At 35.9% G+C, this 18,102-nt stretch overlaps 1 protein-coding gene across 13 annotated transcripts in view; it reads left to right on the top strand.

Moving 5' to 3' along the window:
- Nucleotides 1-18,102, top strand: part of CADPS2 (calcium dependent secretion activator 2) — a 498,042-nt gene that overhangs the window by 234,191 nt on the left and 245,749 nt on the right. For all 13 annotated transcript variants that reach the window (XR_013960502.1, XR_013960503.1, XM_080666495.1 and 10 more), the window contains exon 7: nt 11,539-11,650. Coding sequence is in view for 11 of the 13 variants with exons in the window: in XM_080666495.1 (XP_080522621.1) it covers nt 11,539-11,650 (112 nt within the window). In the remaining 2 variants the exon portion in view is untranslated. The remainder of the gene's footprint in view (nt 1-11,538; nt 11,651-18,102) is intronic.

The following is an 18,102-nucleotide window of genomic DNA, read 5'->3' as shown; positions in this document are numbered from 1 at the left end:
GTGCTGATTAATGATCGTTATAACCTAATTGTTTCAATCCCTATATTTTAAAGTTTTATTTTCCAGATTATACAACACATCCACCTTTTACTTTAGGTCATAAAACAGGAAAAAACCAGGCTAATGTTCTCACATAACCCTCAAAGTTGAGGGTCTGACAACAGTATGAACATACATTGATAAATTTCTGTGGATGACTTAATTGTTGGTTTATGCAGTATAATTGTGCTCATTTACACACTATTGCATTATATTACTTAAACCTCTTTCTCGGGATTTGTGTGTTATACAAACTTTATGCATTTTAGTTACATTAAGTTATCTAATATAGCAATTACTTATCCTGTCTTCCTATATTTAAGTTCTTAAAAGTTACACATTTTTTTGTACTGTCTTGTCCAAGTAGGCTGTAATGCAAGATGTGACAAATGGTTCTTTTTAAAATTAGATGCTTCCAGCTAATGTCTTTGAACTATCTTGCTGTAAGGGGAAGAAAGGAAAATGCTTGCAAGAGATTGTATCTTCTGTCTTTTCTGAAATCTGATTTTGTGCTGACATGCTTGCTATACTTTCCCAGAAGAAAATAGTACCAGTATAATACGATCTCTCTAGATATGGAAGTGTAATGGCATGAATACTTTACAAATGGAATACAGACTTTAGAGGATAATTTTATCCTGTTATTCTTGAGATTTAGAGGAACAAAATGGGAGCTGTCTCTTAAAGGGAAAGGGAAACGTTCAGGAGATGACAGTGGAGAGCATGAAGGTGTAGCCCATGGGATTTCTTTCTTGTTACGAAAGTGATCCTTACCCACCTGCAAATATTTTTCTGCCTTAAAGTGCAAGATGTCATACCCGGATTTCTTCTTCCTTTGTCATGTTTGAAGAAACAGATGACTTTGTATTGTCTTTACTTTGTAATGAAAAGTTAAATGTGGTGTTTTTGAAAGATATTCCTCAAAGTTTAGGGTGATACAACTTTGTTACTTTAAAGGATATTTTGTAGTTTTTCTGCTAAAAATGTATCATGTCAGCATTTTAGGCTTTAAATTATTTTTAAAGGAAGGTTAAAGATAACACGCAAAAAATAGATTTGAAATTCAGAGTGATGCTCGGGTTAGAACTGTCTTGCCCTATCTAGTTTGGTCTTTTGCTAATCCTCCCTCCTTTCCCCCTCATGTCCTCTTTCTCTGTCTTCTCTGCTTCCTCTTGGTCCCTCCCTCCCTCCTCTTTGTCTTCCATTCTCTCTTTTCTTCTCCTTTGTCGTGCTTTGCTATTAGTTGATGTCTGTCATTGTAGTTTCTAATACTGTCTAGATTATAATGTCACCATCTTGTGAAACATTAAAACTTTAATGTGCATAACTCATTTTTTTCAAGGAGGTATTATTTTTGCTTAGACAGTAAAGCTATAGTAATACTTCTTGGATACTAATAGGAGTAGTTACCCTTCTATGTGCACTTTCTGGATGATAGGTGCTGTGCTATGAGGGTGTTAACGAATTGTTTTCACTTGTGCCTCAACAGTTCCTCAAGAAGAGTATTAAGTTATGATAAAGTTGATTGCCCAGCATTCCTTTGCATCTTAGAATTGGTATTTGAGACTTGAAACTGTCTCTAGGGGCTGAACTCATTAGCCCTGTCTTACCACCACTGTACTGTATTGTAGGCAAAGGCTTAGATATTGTTTTTAATTTTTTTTCTTTCCCTTTTCTAAAAAATATCATTTTGACATGTTTTTCCTCACACATCTTTATACGAAACTGCTATGTCATTAATTTTATTAAGGTTGTTATTTTATATATATATATATATATATATATATATATATATATATATATGGTTACAGTTGTGATTTCATGAGGCAGAGTTTATTCTTGTATTATTTATTAATTTTATTATATTATTTTACATATGAACATATGTAAACCTACTTTTGCCCCACCCTGTGTAACTATGTAGAGTAAACCCTTTGGTTTTGTTGAAAGCATAAAGTAGAATATGTACTTTGTTGTCATAAATAACAATGTAATTGATTGGATAAATGTTATCCTCATGACCTAGAAAATCATGCCATAATTTAATTAATTGCTATAACTATATTGCCTATGGTATATTATTAACCTCTATGTGATTCAGTTTATATACCACAAATTGAAATTTCAAATTCTTTTAAAGTATGTCAACAGTAATAACAAGTAAGGCAATTTTTATAAACACTATTGATCACCCAAATTAAACTAATTTAATTAAATATATAGAAATTTTATTTAATAATATATTCAATATATTTTAAAGAAAGTTTAAATCTGTTCCACAGATTATTAAAATTGAAGTTGAAGATGTTTGTTTACAGTAAAATCTTGAAATTCTAGCAAACATTGGTTTTTGTATTGTAATGAATTTTAAAATTTGAATTTTTGATTATAACAGGGCTATTTGTGATAATTATTTTTTTTACGTAGGAAAATTTCTTATGAATTAACCTTTTTAGTTACTTAGGATAACCTTTCACATTTCAGAACAGTTTAAATCTTGGGCTATCTTAGAATCCTGCCCTTGATCTTTTGTTTTTCTCAATATTCATGTAAAAACTATTGAATAAACAGAAGGATATCTTCTGCAGCATTTTTGTACTAGTTAAAATTGAAAACAACATACAAGTCCCTCAGCAGAAGAGTGGTAGACTAAATTATGGTATAGGCATACAGTCTTAGAAAGAATTATGTACATCCATGTACTGATACAAAAAGAGGAACAGTATATAATGTTATATAAAAATATGTTATAGAACAATTTGACTATCCCATTAATTTAGAATAAATAATAAATATGCATTGGATACACACACACCAGAATATATATACACATATAGGCTGGACTTAGAAGATACGAATCCCTACCATCCTGGAGTTTTAGTGGTCACCCTTCATAAGCTCATTCATTCTTATTGCTGCTACTACTGCTGTCTCTATGTTAATAACTCTCAAATCTGTATCTTCGTTTGTGGCCTTTTAGCAAAAGTGTAGCTTGGATTTTCAGCATCCTATTGGAATCAGACACTTGAGTTTTTCAGTTAGGTTCCTTCACCTCTTGTAGTTTTGACCATAGTACATGATGTGTCACCAGCCATCTACATTCCCATGAAAATTGTAGTTTTCTTTAACAATCCCTTAATCTTTGGCTTAAATCCGTCAATATTGGATAAAACTTTTATGTGCTTGGCCCTAGGAAATGACTTTGAAATCTTGAACTTTTCAAATATCAAAAACTGCTCTTCCAAAAGTGTCTTCTACTTAGAAAAAGCTTACATGACTATCTTAATTGCTCATATTACTCAGAAATGCTGTATTTGAAAATATTTTTTATTGATGATAGCAGTGGGGGTGGAAAGGGTGAGGAGAGATTAACCTGGGAACTTAGATACATATATGCATAGTCCATGGACACAGGCAATAGTGTGGTGAAGGCATGGGAGGGACTGGTGCAGGCTGGAGGTGTTCTGTGGGGTAAAAAAGGTGACATCTGTAATACTTTCAACAATAAAGATAAATTTAAAATAAGTAAATAAGAACATTTTTACAGTGGTAAACATTGTTTTTAAATGCTTTCAGTGTTTTATTTTTAATCTTCATTTATATAATAATCAGGCTGTTAGTAATTCTTTTTAAATTTAATCCCCAATTTTAAGTTATTCATTTAAAAAGTTATAGCCCTGTATATGCATAATAGTGAGGTCTTGTAGTTACTTGGTATATCTTACAAGTTCTATGAATATACCTGTTTTACATGCATATTGTTTCAGAATGGTTTTAGAGGATTTATGGCCATCATGAGCAGGACAATGACTGATGGTAGACCAACAGATACAGGGAAGGGGTACAGCTTTCTTTATGTAACTGAAACATATTAAAGCTCACCTGCATGAAGGTGGCTGCAGGAGCAGGGACACAGCCCTGTGCCCTCAGTCAACCAGTCACGTTCCCCTGGCATCCAGTTCCCAAGAAGGCACTCACCTCTTAGTCCCTCTTAAAGAGCTAGTGAAGCGTGCCCATCGAATTTGTTAGCAAACACAAGTAATTCAAGATAACTCAAAACAATCTTGACTGTTTACCTTGAATTGGGTGAATCCAACTCATTTTCTTGGGCAAATCCTTCATAGGACAGCAGAAAGAGACCTTGGACCTATTTGAAATCGATTGCAGAAAACTTGGAAAGATTTTTTACTTTCCCAAGAGAATATCTAAATCAGTGCAACCAAACGTCTGGTGCTTTGGATATTTAAGTTATGAAACAAAGCTTTTGTTGAAGCACATATTTTGGGGGACTGTTTTATCATGTTAGTTCTTAAAATGCCTAAATTATGAAAATAATTTATCTGTAGTTGGATTGTTTGTTAAAATAATTACAGCATCAAAAATCTTAATTATATGTAATTCTTTTATTTAAAAATTTTAAATTATATTTATTGGAGTGAGATTGGTTAATATGGTCATACAGGTTTCAGGTATGGGTTTCTATGTTATAAGATCTATATATTGCCCCGTGTGCCCATCACCCAAAGTCAAATCTTCTCGTCACCTTATATTAGGCCCTCTTTATCCTCTCCCTTCCCTCTAGCAACCACCACACTGCTGTTTGTGTCCATGCGTGGCAGTTTTATATCCCACATATGAGTGAAATCATAGGGTTCTTAGCTTTTCCTGACTGACTTATTTCACTTAGTATAATGTTCTCATGGTCCATCCATGTTGTTGCAAACGGCAGGATTTCATCCTTTCATATGGTTGAGTAGTATTCTGTTGTGTATATGGACCACATCTTCTTTATCCAATCCTCTGTAGTGGGACACTTTGGTTATTTCCAAGCTTTGGCCACCGTGAATAATGCTGTAGTGAACATAGGGGTGCATATATCTTTGCAAATACGTTTTCGAGTTTTTCAGGTATATACTTAGAAGATGGAATGCTGGGTCATATGATAGCTCTACTCTTAATTTTTGTATTATGTATAATTATTCTTCAAAGACTTTTATTTCTGCCCCTATAGTTAGATCTCCTTATTTCCTGTTTTCTGTTACAAAATGAGTGAAGTATTTGGAATTATATGTCATTGTTATTTGATTATTTTAATAACTCCATCTTTATAATAGAATTATGATAATTTGGTAAAGAAAGCATCATTTAAAGAAGCAATTACTAAATTGGAAATAAGGCAAAACTATCATATGACAAAAGAAGAGAGCTTATAACTTTCTTGCATACCAGCAATAGTCAGACAATATAAAGGATACATTACTTAGAATTCCCAAATATAAAATACTATAAAATGAATTTAACATAGAATGTGTAGGACCTACCTAGAAGAAGAAAAAGTTTAAGACCTAACCAAGGAATGTTAGAACAGATTCTAATAAATAGATCTCACTTTTTCTTGAATAGAAATATAAGTAAGTTCAGCCCAGTCGGCTGAGCATTGACCTATGAACCAGGAGGTCATGATTCAATTCCCAGTCAGGGCACCTGCCTGGGTTGCAGACTCAATCCTCAGTGTGGGCATACAGGAGGCAGCCAATCAATGATTCTCTCTCATCATTGATGTTTCTATTTCTCTCTCCCTCTCCCTTCCTCTCTGAAATCAATAAAAATACATGTGTTTTTTAAAAAAGGCATATAATGAGTTCAAAATAAAATAACTATTTCCTTTGTGTTCTAATAATACTACAGTAATTCAAACAGTATAGCACAGCTCAGGAGATAAATCTTTACGACAGAAAATTCAAAACCAAACCCAAGTTTGTAAGATAATCTTATAAAACATTTGACTTCTAAACCACATGAGATTGGTATAGATGAAGAATTAAATGAAACTGCCATTTAATATCACTATTAACACATTGCGGACCAGTAGTTTTATTGCTAGCTTTACCCAGTGGCCAAATAAGTTTCTATTGAACGAGTACAAAAAACGTTTTACATAAAGGTTAAAGGCACTCTTTAAAATTAAATACTCATTGCATTTGAAGTTATTTATCACATGTTCTTACAAGCTAATATCTTTTTAAAGTATGATACTTTGTAAAACACTGTGTAATATGAAGCGAGAATTCTCGTGATCTGTCTGCAATGTGTTAACTTTCAGAAAACTCCAAGCTCTAAACTGTGGGAATGTGTAAGAAATATCCGTTAATATTCATATAATTTTTGGTTAAGGAGAGACTCTTGAGGATGTCAAAATCAAACCCTATAAACCAAATTGATAGAACTGTGCTACCTAATATTTTTAAACTATGCATTTTCAAAAGCCATAAACAAGAGTTAACTAGAAAATAACCAGTTGTGACAGTATTTACCAGATGTATCAGACACAGTAAATGTCTTCATCTTATAGAGTTCTGTTAAATCACCGATTAAAAGAGAGTCTACTAATAGATAAATCAACAATGGTAATAAAAAGGCAAGTCATAAGAGAAATGCAGATGACTAGTAAAGAAAAAGTTCCCCATCTCAGAAGTAATTAGGAACTGCAATTTATGCAATTTATGCAATTTATAACCCTCTTCAATTCTGTATATGATTTATTTTGTATATTTATGAACTTACATTACTGTCTTCCCTACAGTCTGAGCATATTTAGTGCAGGATCCATCATCTTGATTTTTTAAAATACCCATCCTTTCCCAATGCTGGTCACACAGTTGGGTGGAAAAAAGGATATAGAGATGGATGAAATAATGTATGCCTTATTAATTTCCACAGCTAGTCACATATAAGGAATGTAGGTTCGGTATGTTTTTTTCTGTTCTAGCTTCTGTAGTCATGGGTACATTATATGTTCACAACAAGAATTTTGAGAAGGGATTTGCATGTTTTTTTACATAATTTGTCAAAAAAGGGATGTGTATGATTTTCAATATATTTTCAAACAAATATGCTAGTAAATTTTGAAAATCCTTTCAGGTTGCAATTTAAATCTAGTTCTCTAGATATTCTGAGAGACCTGGGAAATATCCAGCTGTTAAAGAGCGAGGGAAATGAAGCCTACTGATCAGGCTTTATTTATGACTAGAGGCCCAGTGCATGAAATTCGTGCACAGGGGAGGGGGGGGGTGTCCCTCAGCCCAGACTGCACCCTCTCCAATCTGGGACCCTTAGAGGGATGTCCAGCTGCCTGGGATCGGACCTAAATGGGCAGTCAGACATCCCTTTCACAATCCAGGACTGCTGGCTCCCAACCGCTCACCTGTCTGCCTGCCTGATTGCTCCTAACCGCTTTTGCCTGCCATCCTGGTCTCCCCTAACTGCTCTCCCCTGCAGGCCTGGTTGCCCCTAACTGCCCTCCCTTGCTGGCCTCTTCACCCCCAACGGCTCTCCCCTGAAGGCCTTGTCCCTCCCAACTGCCCTCCCTTGCTGGCCTGTTCACCCCTAACTGCCGTCCCCTGCTGGCCTGGTTGCCCTTAACTGTCCTCCCCTGCCAGCCTGGTCACCCCTAACTGCCCTCCCCTGCTAACCTGGTCACCCCTAACTGCCCTCCCCTGCAGGCCTGGTCCCCCCCAACTGCCCTCCCCTGCAGGCCTGGGTCCCCCCCCCAACTGCCCTCCCCTGCAGGCCTGATTGCTCCCAACTGCCCTCCTCTGCTGGCCTGGTCCCTCCCAACGCCCTCCCCTGCTGGCCGTCTTGTGGCGACCATCTTGTGTCCACATGGGGGAGGCCATCTTGTGTGTTGGAGTGATGGTCAATTTGCATATTACCTTTTTTATTATATAAGATGTGTGATGTGGGGGAAGGAGCAGTGATGGGAGAAAATAAACTGCTAACAGGAACAAAATAGAATGCAAGGCCAGGGTGGGAGGTATATTACTGTGTATAATAATAAAATTATCATCTCTAACCTTGTATTAGAATATACGTTCCAAGACAATAGAGACTGTGGTTGCTGGCTCTAGAATAGTGGTGACTGGCACACAACAAGGTTAACAGCTTTTTTTTTTTTTTTTTTTTTAAAGAATAAAGGGTCCACATCCAGCTTTGTGCCCTCTTTATTTTTTTTCATGTTACATCACATATGGTTTCATATCACCTGTACAGCCATCATTATAAGTAGCAGCAAAATATTCCATTGTATGCTACATAATTTACATAATAATTCCCTTACTATCAGTTGCTTGCTTTTGCTGTTATACACAATGCTACAGTGAATATGTTCCTGCTTACCGTCTTTTCAATACTCGGGATTATTTTGTTAGGATAAATTCCTAGATATGGTCTTACTGGATCAATAGACATGAACATACATTTTGGCTCCTGATACAAATGTCCAGTACACTTTATTTAATCCAACACATAATTAGCATCAGTTATTTCCGTTGGCATATGAACTACCCTGTGTTGTCATAGCCAGGAAGTCCCGCTGTCCTTATCAGGGTACTTTGTAGATATTTTATTCAACTAAAGATTTATAGTGGAAGTCTGAACCCTCATAAATAATACATAAATAGAACTAGAGAAAGGCGACTGTATTTTGAGTCAAAGAAAATTGACAGCAAGGGCAATGTATTCTTTTATCACATAATACAGAGAAAAGAGTAGGAAGATAATTGCTGGTATGAATTCCTAAAAGTGTGTAAACATGCCAATTAGGTAGAAAACAAGGAAAGATGGTGGCGGATACTGAAGATAGACATGTCATCTTCTTCCCTCCTTCCCTTGCCTTTTTTGGGGGGTGGAGGGAGAAAGGGCTTTGGCTTTTTAACTCATTTATTATAGAATTCACAAGCATTTTATAGCTATACATTTTAACTTTTATTTTTCATAGGAGAAACTGTCAAAATGTTAGTTTAAGTTTGTAGCCTGGAATGTTTACAAAGATTGTTAATTGCCACTATATTTATATTTACACTGAGTGGCCAGATTATTATGATCTCTGAACATATAATAATCTGGCCACTCAGTGTATATCCTATATAATAAAAGGCTAATATGCAAATTGTCCCCTTGACTAGGAGTTCAACCAGCAGGCAGGCCGACCAACTGCCCATGTCCCCTCCCCCTGGCCAGGCTGGCTGGACCCCACTCATGTACAAATTCATGCACTGGGCCTCTAATATATATATATACACTGAGTGGCCAGATTATTATGCCATCCAGAGATCATAAAAATCTGGCCACTCAGTGTATGTGCCCCTTTAAAACTGCACATTTTTGTCAAATGTCTGTAAAAGCTTAGTCTGTTCAGCTAGGATCTGCCAGTACCTGTACCTAACATCTCCCCATCTGAAAGCACGTGACTGAGGCCTTCCCCACAGGAGCTGGCCATTCGTATTGCATGCTCTTGACTCAGAGGTTCCAGACCTTGTAGGTAGACAGACTATTAAGGGTCCTGAGATATGCACCTGTTTCCTGCCTTCATTGGCATATTGGTTTGGGGAATGGATATCTTGGATTCCCTTCCAGGTCCTACATTACTGATGACTTCCTGTAAATTTTAGCCAACTCTTTGTTTCCTAATAAATTGCTGCCTATATTTGCAATGTGTTGATTAGGTTATTTGTGTGACTTCTCTAAGCTGGTCTGTAACTCTGACATATGACTCTAATTTCACCCTTCCTAGCATAGTGTTAGTTCTTTAATTTTACACAGGCCCAGTTATTGAAAAATAACCATGGCCCTGGCGTTGGAAAAGGGGAAACAGTTCATATGCAAAGAACATGGTTGCTATGGAACATTTTTACATCACCAAATAGACAACAAAAGTTGAAAAAAATATAAAGGGAAATTTAAAAAATCTCTCTTGATGGGAGATTGTAATAGTTCTACCTTGCTATATAAAGGACACCAAAAATCAGGAAGGATAAAGTAGAGATATAAACAGCAGAGTTAACAAGCCTGATCTTATGGCCGGCCATACATACAACATTGTACTCATAATGGAGAATACATTTTCCCCCCTGAAGTACTCATGGAAAGATGTGCACATGCGTGCGAACGCGCATACACATGCACACATTTTGGAATTTTATATATATATAAAATTTATATATATATATTTTCCCAGATAAATATGCCTCCTTAGAAGACATATTTATATATATATATAATTTCACCACATAATACCAAAGAAAGAAGGATTTGTCATGGGAATCTACTCGAGTCTCATCCAGATTGCCTGGCTATATTCAAGGCTTCAGATTCTACACACTAAATTGAGAAATTTATTTTTACTCCTATGTAGCTCTACTTTTCGCAGACCATCTTAATTCTATGAAACAGCAAAAGAATCTTTGCTAACTCCTTTCTAGAAGTCTAAAGTGGAAATTAAGCTGCTTTCCCATCCTAATGGAATCTCTCTCTTTCCTCTGGCATCTGATGCTAGTTTAAAAACATCAAACTGTATCTGGATGCTAGTTTCTTCAGTCATTGAAATGGCCTTGGGTTTACTGTACATATATTGTGATATAACTGCATTGGAGAGGAACTCATCGCAATTATATGTTAAAGTTTTATTATATTTCTCAGTTTTCTGTGTTTCTCTAGCTTTCTGAATAAGGTTTATAAAATAAATTTAGATAGTTCCATAAAAATGCTAAATGATTTGTTTTTTTAAACCATATAAACAACACAATTGATACTTTTATTAGGTGTCTTATTTTAACAGAAAGTTTTACTTTGTTAAATCTCACTTTTTCTTTCTCATGTATATTTTTCTCAATGGCATTTTCTTCATGCTATACCGAATCTCATGCCTGTGATCTCTGAGAGTTATTGATAAGATTTTTTAATATCAGCTATGTGCCAGTTAAGTTTGTAAATATACTAGAATGAATTGGTGTGTGGTAAAGATGAAATGCTATTAATTAAAAGATAAGCCAAGAAAACATGTGTTTGGTTTTTATTATGATGATGATTTGAAAAGCCAGCTGTTGGCAGACTTATCCCGTTCTTAGGAAACTATACTGAGAAATTAACAGAAAAACACTCATTTTGTGATGCTTATTTCTTTCTTTTTGACCAGAGCTTTAAAAAATCGGCAGGTAAAGTAATAGGCTTGAGATAATTAACTTCACTTTTTAAAATACAAATAAACTAGTAAAGACTTCTCAAGAAGAGATGGGGCAAAATCCTCACTATGCAAAAACACTTTTCTGGGAAACAGCCTCTTACCTGAACAAACCCTTAGCATTTCCCCCTCCTCCCCCTACCCCCCCTCCAGGCATACATGAATAATGGTGTTGAATTAACCAAATAATAGATTTTAATAGCTGCATCTGCTCTGCTGTACCTTAACCTAAATTCTTATCACACACTAGTTTTGTATTGTTGTGTACTAATTTTCGGAAGGGCTAAATAATTATCACAAGCTGTGAAGCTTATTGTTATTTTCCTTCTTGATTGAGCCATCTGTCAGACACAAAAGCAAAGATAAAAATCTCATTGAGCCACCAAAGATTTGTATTGCTTAATATGTCTTCTAAGGAGGCATATTTATCTGGGAAAAAAATAATGCTGCATTTCAAAGGAAATTGTTTTACTTCTTTGCAGATGGGGAACTCAAGGAGATTTCACCACTACCCATCCCAGGCCCGTGGTCAAAGTGAAACTCTTCACGGAAAGCACTGGCGTCCTGGCCCTTGAAGACAAAGAACTGGGAAGGGTGAGTTGCGATCAGCTCTGTGCCGAGGTCATACAATTTTAACTTCTTTTCATTCAGAGTCGTTCTCCAGGAGCCCACTTGCAGCTCCAATTTATTAAACATAATTGTTAATAAAATAGTGTTGTGATAGGCTTTGGGTGTGTAAGGGGCACATATAAGATCATAGTCACTGACTCGGGTCATTCTTCTCACGCATGTCCTCTACAGGCCGACCTGTACTTCTTGGAAAAGGTAATTCTCATTCAAACATTTCTGTCCTTGGGTTAAAGGCATCATCTTTGTATTTGAAGTAATCTGCTCTTTATGTTTATTACGGTTAGACTAATTACGTAGCTCTCTTACATGTATTTCTCTTTTTTATCTCACCCTAACCAGTTTGCTTGGTGGTTAGAGCATCGGCCTGCAGACTGAAGGGTCACAGATTAGATTCCATCAAGGGCACATATCTCTGTTGCAAGCTTGATCCCCTGACCTGGTTGCGGCTTGTGTGGGAGGCAACTAAGCAATGTATATGTCTCACGTCAATGTGTCTCTCCCCTTCCCTTCCACTCTCCCAAAAAAATCAATGGAAAAATATCCTTGGGTGAGGATTAACAACAACAAAGAATGGAAATAATAAATATATGTGTAAAAAACAAAACAAAACAAAAAGCAAATGTATCATGGTGTATGCTGTTAATTAGGGGGGAATTGTCACAGGTATACCGGAACTTTCAATACCATCTTTGCAACTTTTCTGTAAAAAATTATTTCAGAATGCAAAGCTTGGTTTTAAAAAGATTTATAAGAAATAAGGATTTAAAATTAAATGTTATTAAAATATTTTTTCAAAACACTTTACCATATATATTCTAGGAAACAAGTATTTTCTGACATTTCAATTTCTTTATCACACCTAGGAAATTTAATATTTATTCAAAAATATGTGCTAGTCAACATTCAGAGTTCTCTAATTATCCCAGCATTCTAGAAAAGCTAGATTCCTTCTCATCCAGCTTACAGTCAGGGTCACGCCATGTATTGCATTGGATGTTATGACTACTTAGTCTCCTTTACAATGCCCGCCTCTCTCTCTCTTTTTTTCTTTCCACGATGATGAAATTTTTGAAGAGTTTTATCTAGTTTTGTAGAATGTTTTTTTTATTCAGGACTTGTTTTATTAATATTTTTTCATCATTAGATTCAGGTTAACATTTTTGGGAAAAGCACTACCTTTGTGATGTTTTGTGCTTTTCATTTTAATTGTGTCATATCTGGAGTCAGATAATGGCAGATTATTTTGATATTGATGGTAATTAAATATGATTTCATTAGTCATTGTTTTATGGCACTTGAGTTAACAAACTCAGCCTATACCCTCCCTGTCCTCAGCCTGTAATTAGCACTGGTTCCTTTTACTAATGATGGAATTTAGAAAACAACATTCTATCACATCTAGGTAAAGAAATACATATATATCATGAGTTTCCTGGTTCCCCACAGCACCAATATACGTACTCATTTTCTGTCTTAGAATACATACAAAAGGCTTTCAGAAAAACCACAACAGTACCAGAGCCAATAACAAACTTACAAAGTAAAGGTCAGCATTTATTTGCAGATATTTTTTGTGCTTAGAATATATTTCAGTGAAGGTATATGTCTGATTGCAGTGTCAAAAGTCACTCAATGCAATGCAAGATAATAAAACTTGTTATTAATAGTCTAGTGAGTGAAAATTAATAAAGAAATTGCAAGTTTAGTTATTATGGGGATTTTTGTCAACAAATATATCAGGTAATAGTTTTCACCTGAGCAACTAACAGGCTTATTTAATCAGTTTTTCCCTACTGAGGAAGTTTCACTCCACCCAGCTTTTAACTGTCATCTGGAAGTATTGCTTCTCTGGATCTCGACCCCTTGTCTGTAAATTGAAATAAAAACTCTCTGTTGTCATTGCTAGTTCCAGTTCTCTATCATTGTATTGGTTTACCGATTATCATTACTGCTTACCATTGAAACTGAACCCCATTTAATCCTCTTTAAGGCTGGTAGTAACATTCCATCCTATATAATAAAAGCCTAATGTGCTAAGTGTCTGGTCCTCTGGTTGTCCATTCAACCAGTCAGAGTGTAATATGCTAATGATATGCTCAGGTTGCTCAACCACTCGCTATGACGTGCACTGACCACCAGGAGGCAGATGCTCCTACCAGTAGGTTAGCTTGCTGCTGGGGTCCAGCTGATCGGGACTGAGCGAGACGGGCCAGACACACCTTGGACTCCTCCCTCCCTGGCTGGCCAACCTCCCACATCCCCCCCTGGTCCCAATCATGCACCGGTGGGGTCCCTCGGCCTGGCCTGCGCCCCTCGCAATCCAGGATCCCTTGGGTTTTGGCCCAATCTCGCTCAACGTAGGAGCTGCCCCCTGGTGGTCAGTGTGCTCCCAGAGGAGGAGCGCCACTCAGCCAGAAGCCAGGCTCACTGCTGGCGAGCGCAGTGGCGGTGGACATCCCCTGAGGGCTCCAAGACTGTGAGAGGGTGCAGGCTGGGCTGAGGGACCTTTCTCCCCAACAAAAGTGCACAGATTTCTTGCACTGGGCCTCTAGTGTTTAGATAAGAGAATTGGAGAGGTTAAGACCACTCTGTAAGTGCAAGAGTCAGGATTTGAACTCGGCTTACCTGACGCCAAAGTCTGCATCCTAAATCAATTATTAAACAGGACACCTGATAAATGAGGAAATTTTACAGTGTTTTAGAAATCATGTTGTGAGTGTAGGCCAATTTAATTTCATGACTTAAAGCAGGAACCAAATATTATTTAAGCTAAAGTCATTTTATGCATAGCCATTTAAATATATTTTACATCATTTCATACAATGATTTGAATCTTACTAGGGTTCTCCCTGGCTGCCAGTGTCATTTTATTCCTGTGAGTGCTTCTCAGCTGTGTGTGCAGATAAGAACCGCATTGGGGAGTATTGGAAAAGAAGCAAGTTCTGGGCCCACACTTGTTTTTTGTTGGTTTGGGGTGAACTCAGGAAGGAGTATTTTAAGCGCTTCTCAGGAGATACTAATGCACATTTAGGGTTGAGAATTGCTGTACACTGATACTAATGTGTAGCCAGGGTTTAGAACTGGTAATTATAAGGAAAGGAAAAACCTATCATGGCGTGTAGTTTTGTGAAATGGTAGCTCAAAATTGGGCCTCGGCTGTGGAAGGTTGTGTTTTTTTGGCAAGTGCTTGACATGCAGATTATGTTTGTAGATGGCAGATGCCAATACTTATTTATGGAAATGGAGGTGCATATGGAGATTTTTCATCTGAATTGGTCGCCAACCCTTCACCAGGTACTAAGGGAATACCTGGAGGCAGAACAGGGAATGTTTTATATTATGGGGTTGTCCTACCAGGTAAGCAGTTGACCAGTCAAGCACCCAAAATTCTAAGGTTTATCATAATCAAGATAATTTTGTCCAGGAAACCTTGAAAAGCAAGTTTAGCCATACTAACATAGCCATACAAAAATTTAAGTAATGATGCCACAGGACATCTATTTGTGGGCAAGGCAATTTCCATGGAGAATTTCAGAATGAATTGTACTCCCCGGTGAGTATTTAACTTGCCAAAAGGTGTTCTTGAATACAAAATGAATTTTTGAAATTTCTTTCCAAATAACGTTTTACTTTTAAAAGTGTTGCTGTGAAGACATTCTTTCTGCCAGTTGTTAGAAAAATAACCTCTTGTCTGTTCATACACTCTGAGTTCATGGCCTTGGTACCACCTCAGCACACCCAGAAGGAGGCTGTTCTTGTGCCTCCCTGAGGATGGAGAAGCATGCAAATCAGAGAAATTTTTTTTTTTCTTACAGTGCAGCGGAGCCAGAACTTACACTTTTTTCTCATTTGACTAAATAATATTTCAAGATAGCAAAAAGCTAAAAGTTTATTCACCTCTTAGATAGACATTTTGAGAGTAGTTATATTCTTGAAATTAAGGCTTTCATTTTATGTATTTTGCTTGTCTTTTTCTTTTTGAATACCTATACTTCTATTCAGCATATCTTAACCTGGAGATATTCTTACCTAGTAATTGAAAGGGACATTCATTATGCTTCTTTTACAAATTACATACTACCTGGAAGCAGCAGGTAGTGGTTAATTTCAGATACATTTTTAATGTTAAGATAAATTAGCCTTGCTGAATTTATTGTTCCATTAAAATGAACTATTATCTTTCCAGCAGCTTGTTACATCTTGATTTAGTAAGTAATAGTTAGCCCGTATCGTTGCCTTTTTCATCAAGCTGTTTCTTCTGTTTGCTTTATTAAGCATCAAAGGAGAGTCATCTGAGGAGTTATCAGAATAAGCATGATTTTTGTTTCTGAAACTTGACAAGAGAGAAGTGATGTAGTGGAGTGTTCAAATATTTGTCTTCTTGGGAGGTTTGAGAAACTATCTTAGAAAGTCTAATTCACTGGCCAATCTAATTTTCTTTTTCTTGCCCCTCTTGTGTTTCTGAACTATGTCTTTTTATTTTTTCTCATTTATATGGTTCTAGTTTAAGTTGAATTCTCTATAAAATAAATCTCATTTTTGTTAAAATTTTTAGGAGTACATGAATTACTTTACCCAAATTCAGCACATTTAACTGAATACCCCACACATATAATTGTGTAGGAGCCATAGAGTTAAAAACATGTATCTGATTGCCTGTTTATATAAGCAATCACTGTAGAACTTCTAATTTCAACATATAAAATAATAGGTAAGATCTATTATTGAATAATTAACCATCCTATTTTTCACAAATAATGAAACAGTTACATTCATAAAAAATTACCTAAGACTTTCCTTAACTCAAACAGACAAAGCTTATATTTGAGGATTTAATAAAAAGTTTTCAGCATTTTATGAATGTGATTTATCTACATATGAATCAAAAAAAGCATTATAGATGCTATTGGTGAAATCATAGGTATTTTTCTTCAATTTTAAAGCAAAAATTAATATCTAATTTCATTGAAATAGCCAGAACTAGATGACTGCCAGTTTAGTCAGTAAATTAATAACATTTGCTGCAAAACAGAATGGAAATTCATTTGCATTTCATTTATGTCTCATTTAGCTTGCCATACACAGTAGACTTTTATTTTTGTAGTTCTAGCAAGTAGTATAACGTTTCTGAAACTAAAAATCACAGAAAAGGTCTCCTTCCTCTAATCCTTTCATGTAGCCATTTCTGACAAGAGTTTGTTGTTATATCTCAGAAGCCATGTAGGTGACAAGAAGCAAGACCACGCAGGTGAAGGATCAGAGATAATTCGTACATGGTGCATGTTTTTTTGAAAGATTTTTTTCTAGTGGCAATTAATTATGTCTGGCTCGTTAGTAACATGCTGTGAAGTGTTAGAGGAGGCTACTTGTCATTCTAAGTCTGACTTTGAAGGAAAGGAGACCTTGACAACCTACATCAGTTCCCCAGAGAGAGTTGGTCACCATCCTCACTGGCATTTTCTTAACTTTCTCACCACTAAAGGAGGGTGAGCAAGTTATAAATAGGCATCCTTCATGGTGTGTCTGTGTTGGTGATTATAGTAGAAGTTGATATTTCAGTTTCCTCAGCACAATAGATGGAACGCATGTTAGACATATATATTCTATACTAATTAATCCTTTATTTCTAATAGGTAGTGTTATAATGTTTCTTTATGATTTTAATGTTTACTTCTCCATCAGCTGGTACTGATCATTTTGAACATATTTTTGCATGCTTATTTTCATCTGTACATCTTTGTTGAAAAATCTGTTCACACATTTTCCCCAAGTTTCACTTATCTTAAGTTTGGAAAGACCATAATATATTGTTTACATATCCTTTATCAGATGTACAATTTTTAAATATTTTTCTCCTAGTCTCCAGCTTGTTTTTTCATTTTGTTTCAAAGAGCAGAAGTTTTTTGTTTTTTTTAATTTTAAAGTCAAATTTGTGAGGTTTTTTTCATGGCTTGTGCTTTTGGTGCCATATCTAAGACATCTTTGCCTGACTCAAGGTCAGAATTAACCTCTGTTTTCTTCTTGAAGCTTTATAGTTTTAGATTTTTACATTTACATATTTGATCCATTTTTGGTTAATTTTTGTATCTTGAGCTACATGAAGATCAAAGTTCACTTTTTTATATATGAATATTCAGTTTTCTCATACCATGTATTGGAAAGGCTTTCTTCACTGAATTTCCTTTGCAGTTTTGTTGAAAATCGATTGTCTATATATTTGTGGGTCTATTTCTCCACTCTCTATTCTGTTCCATTGATCTATTTTTCTATCTCAGTGCCAGTAGCTTATATTACTTTAACTTTATCTTAAGTCTATTATATTAAGTACTGATCATTCTTTAACTCTGTTTTGTTCTTCCTCCTTCCACCACCAACCTCCAACTTGTTTAGCCTAATGTAGGTCCTTTACTTTGCCC

This window comes from Plecotus auritus (assembly GCF_963455305.1).
Source record: "Plecotus auritus genome assembly, chromosome: 4".
Lineage (NCBI taxonomy): Eukaryota > Metazoa > Chordata > Mammalia > Chiroptera > Vespertilionidae > Plecotus > Plecotus auritus.
Note: the sequence above shows the minus strand (reverse complement) of the source record. Positions and strands in the feature narration are given on the sequence as shown.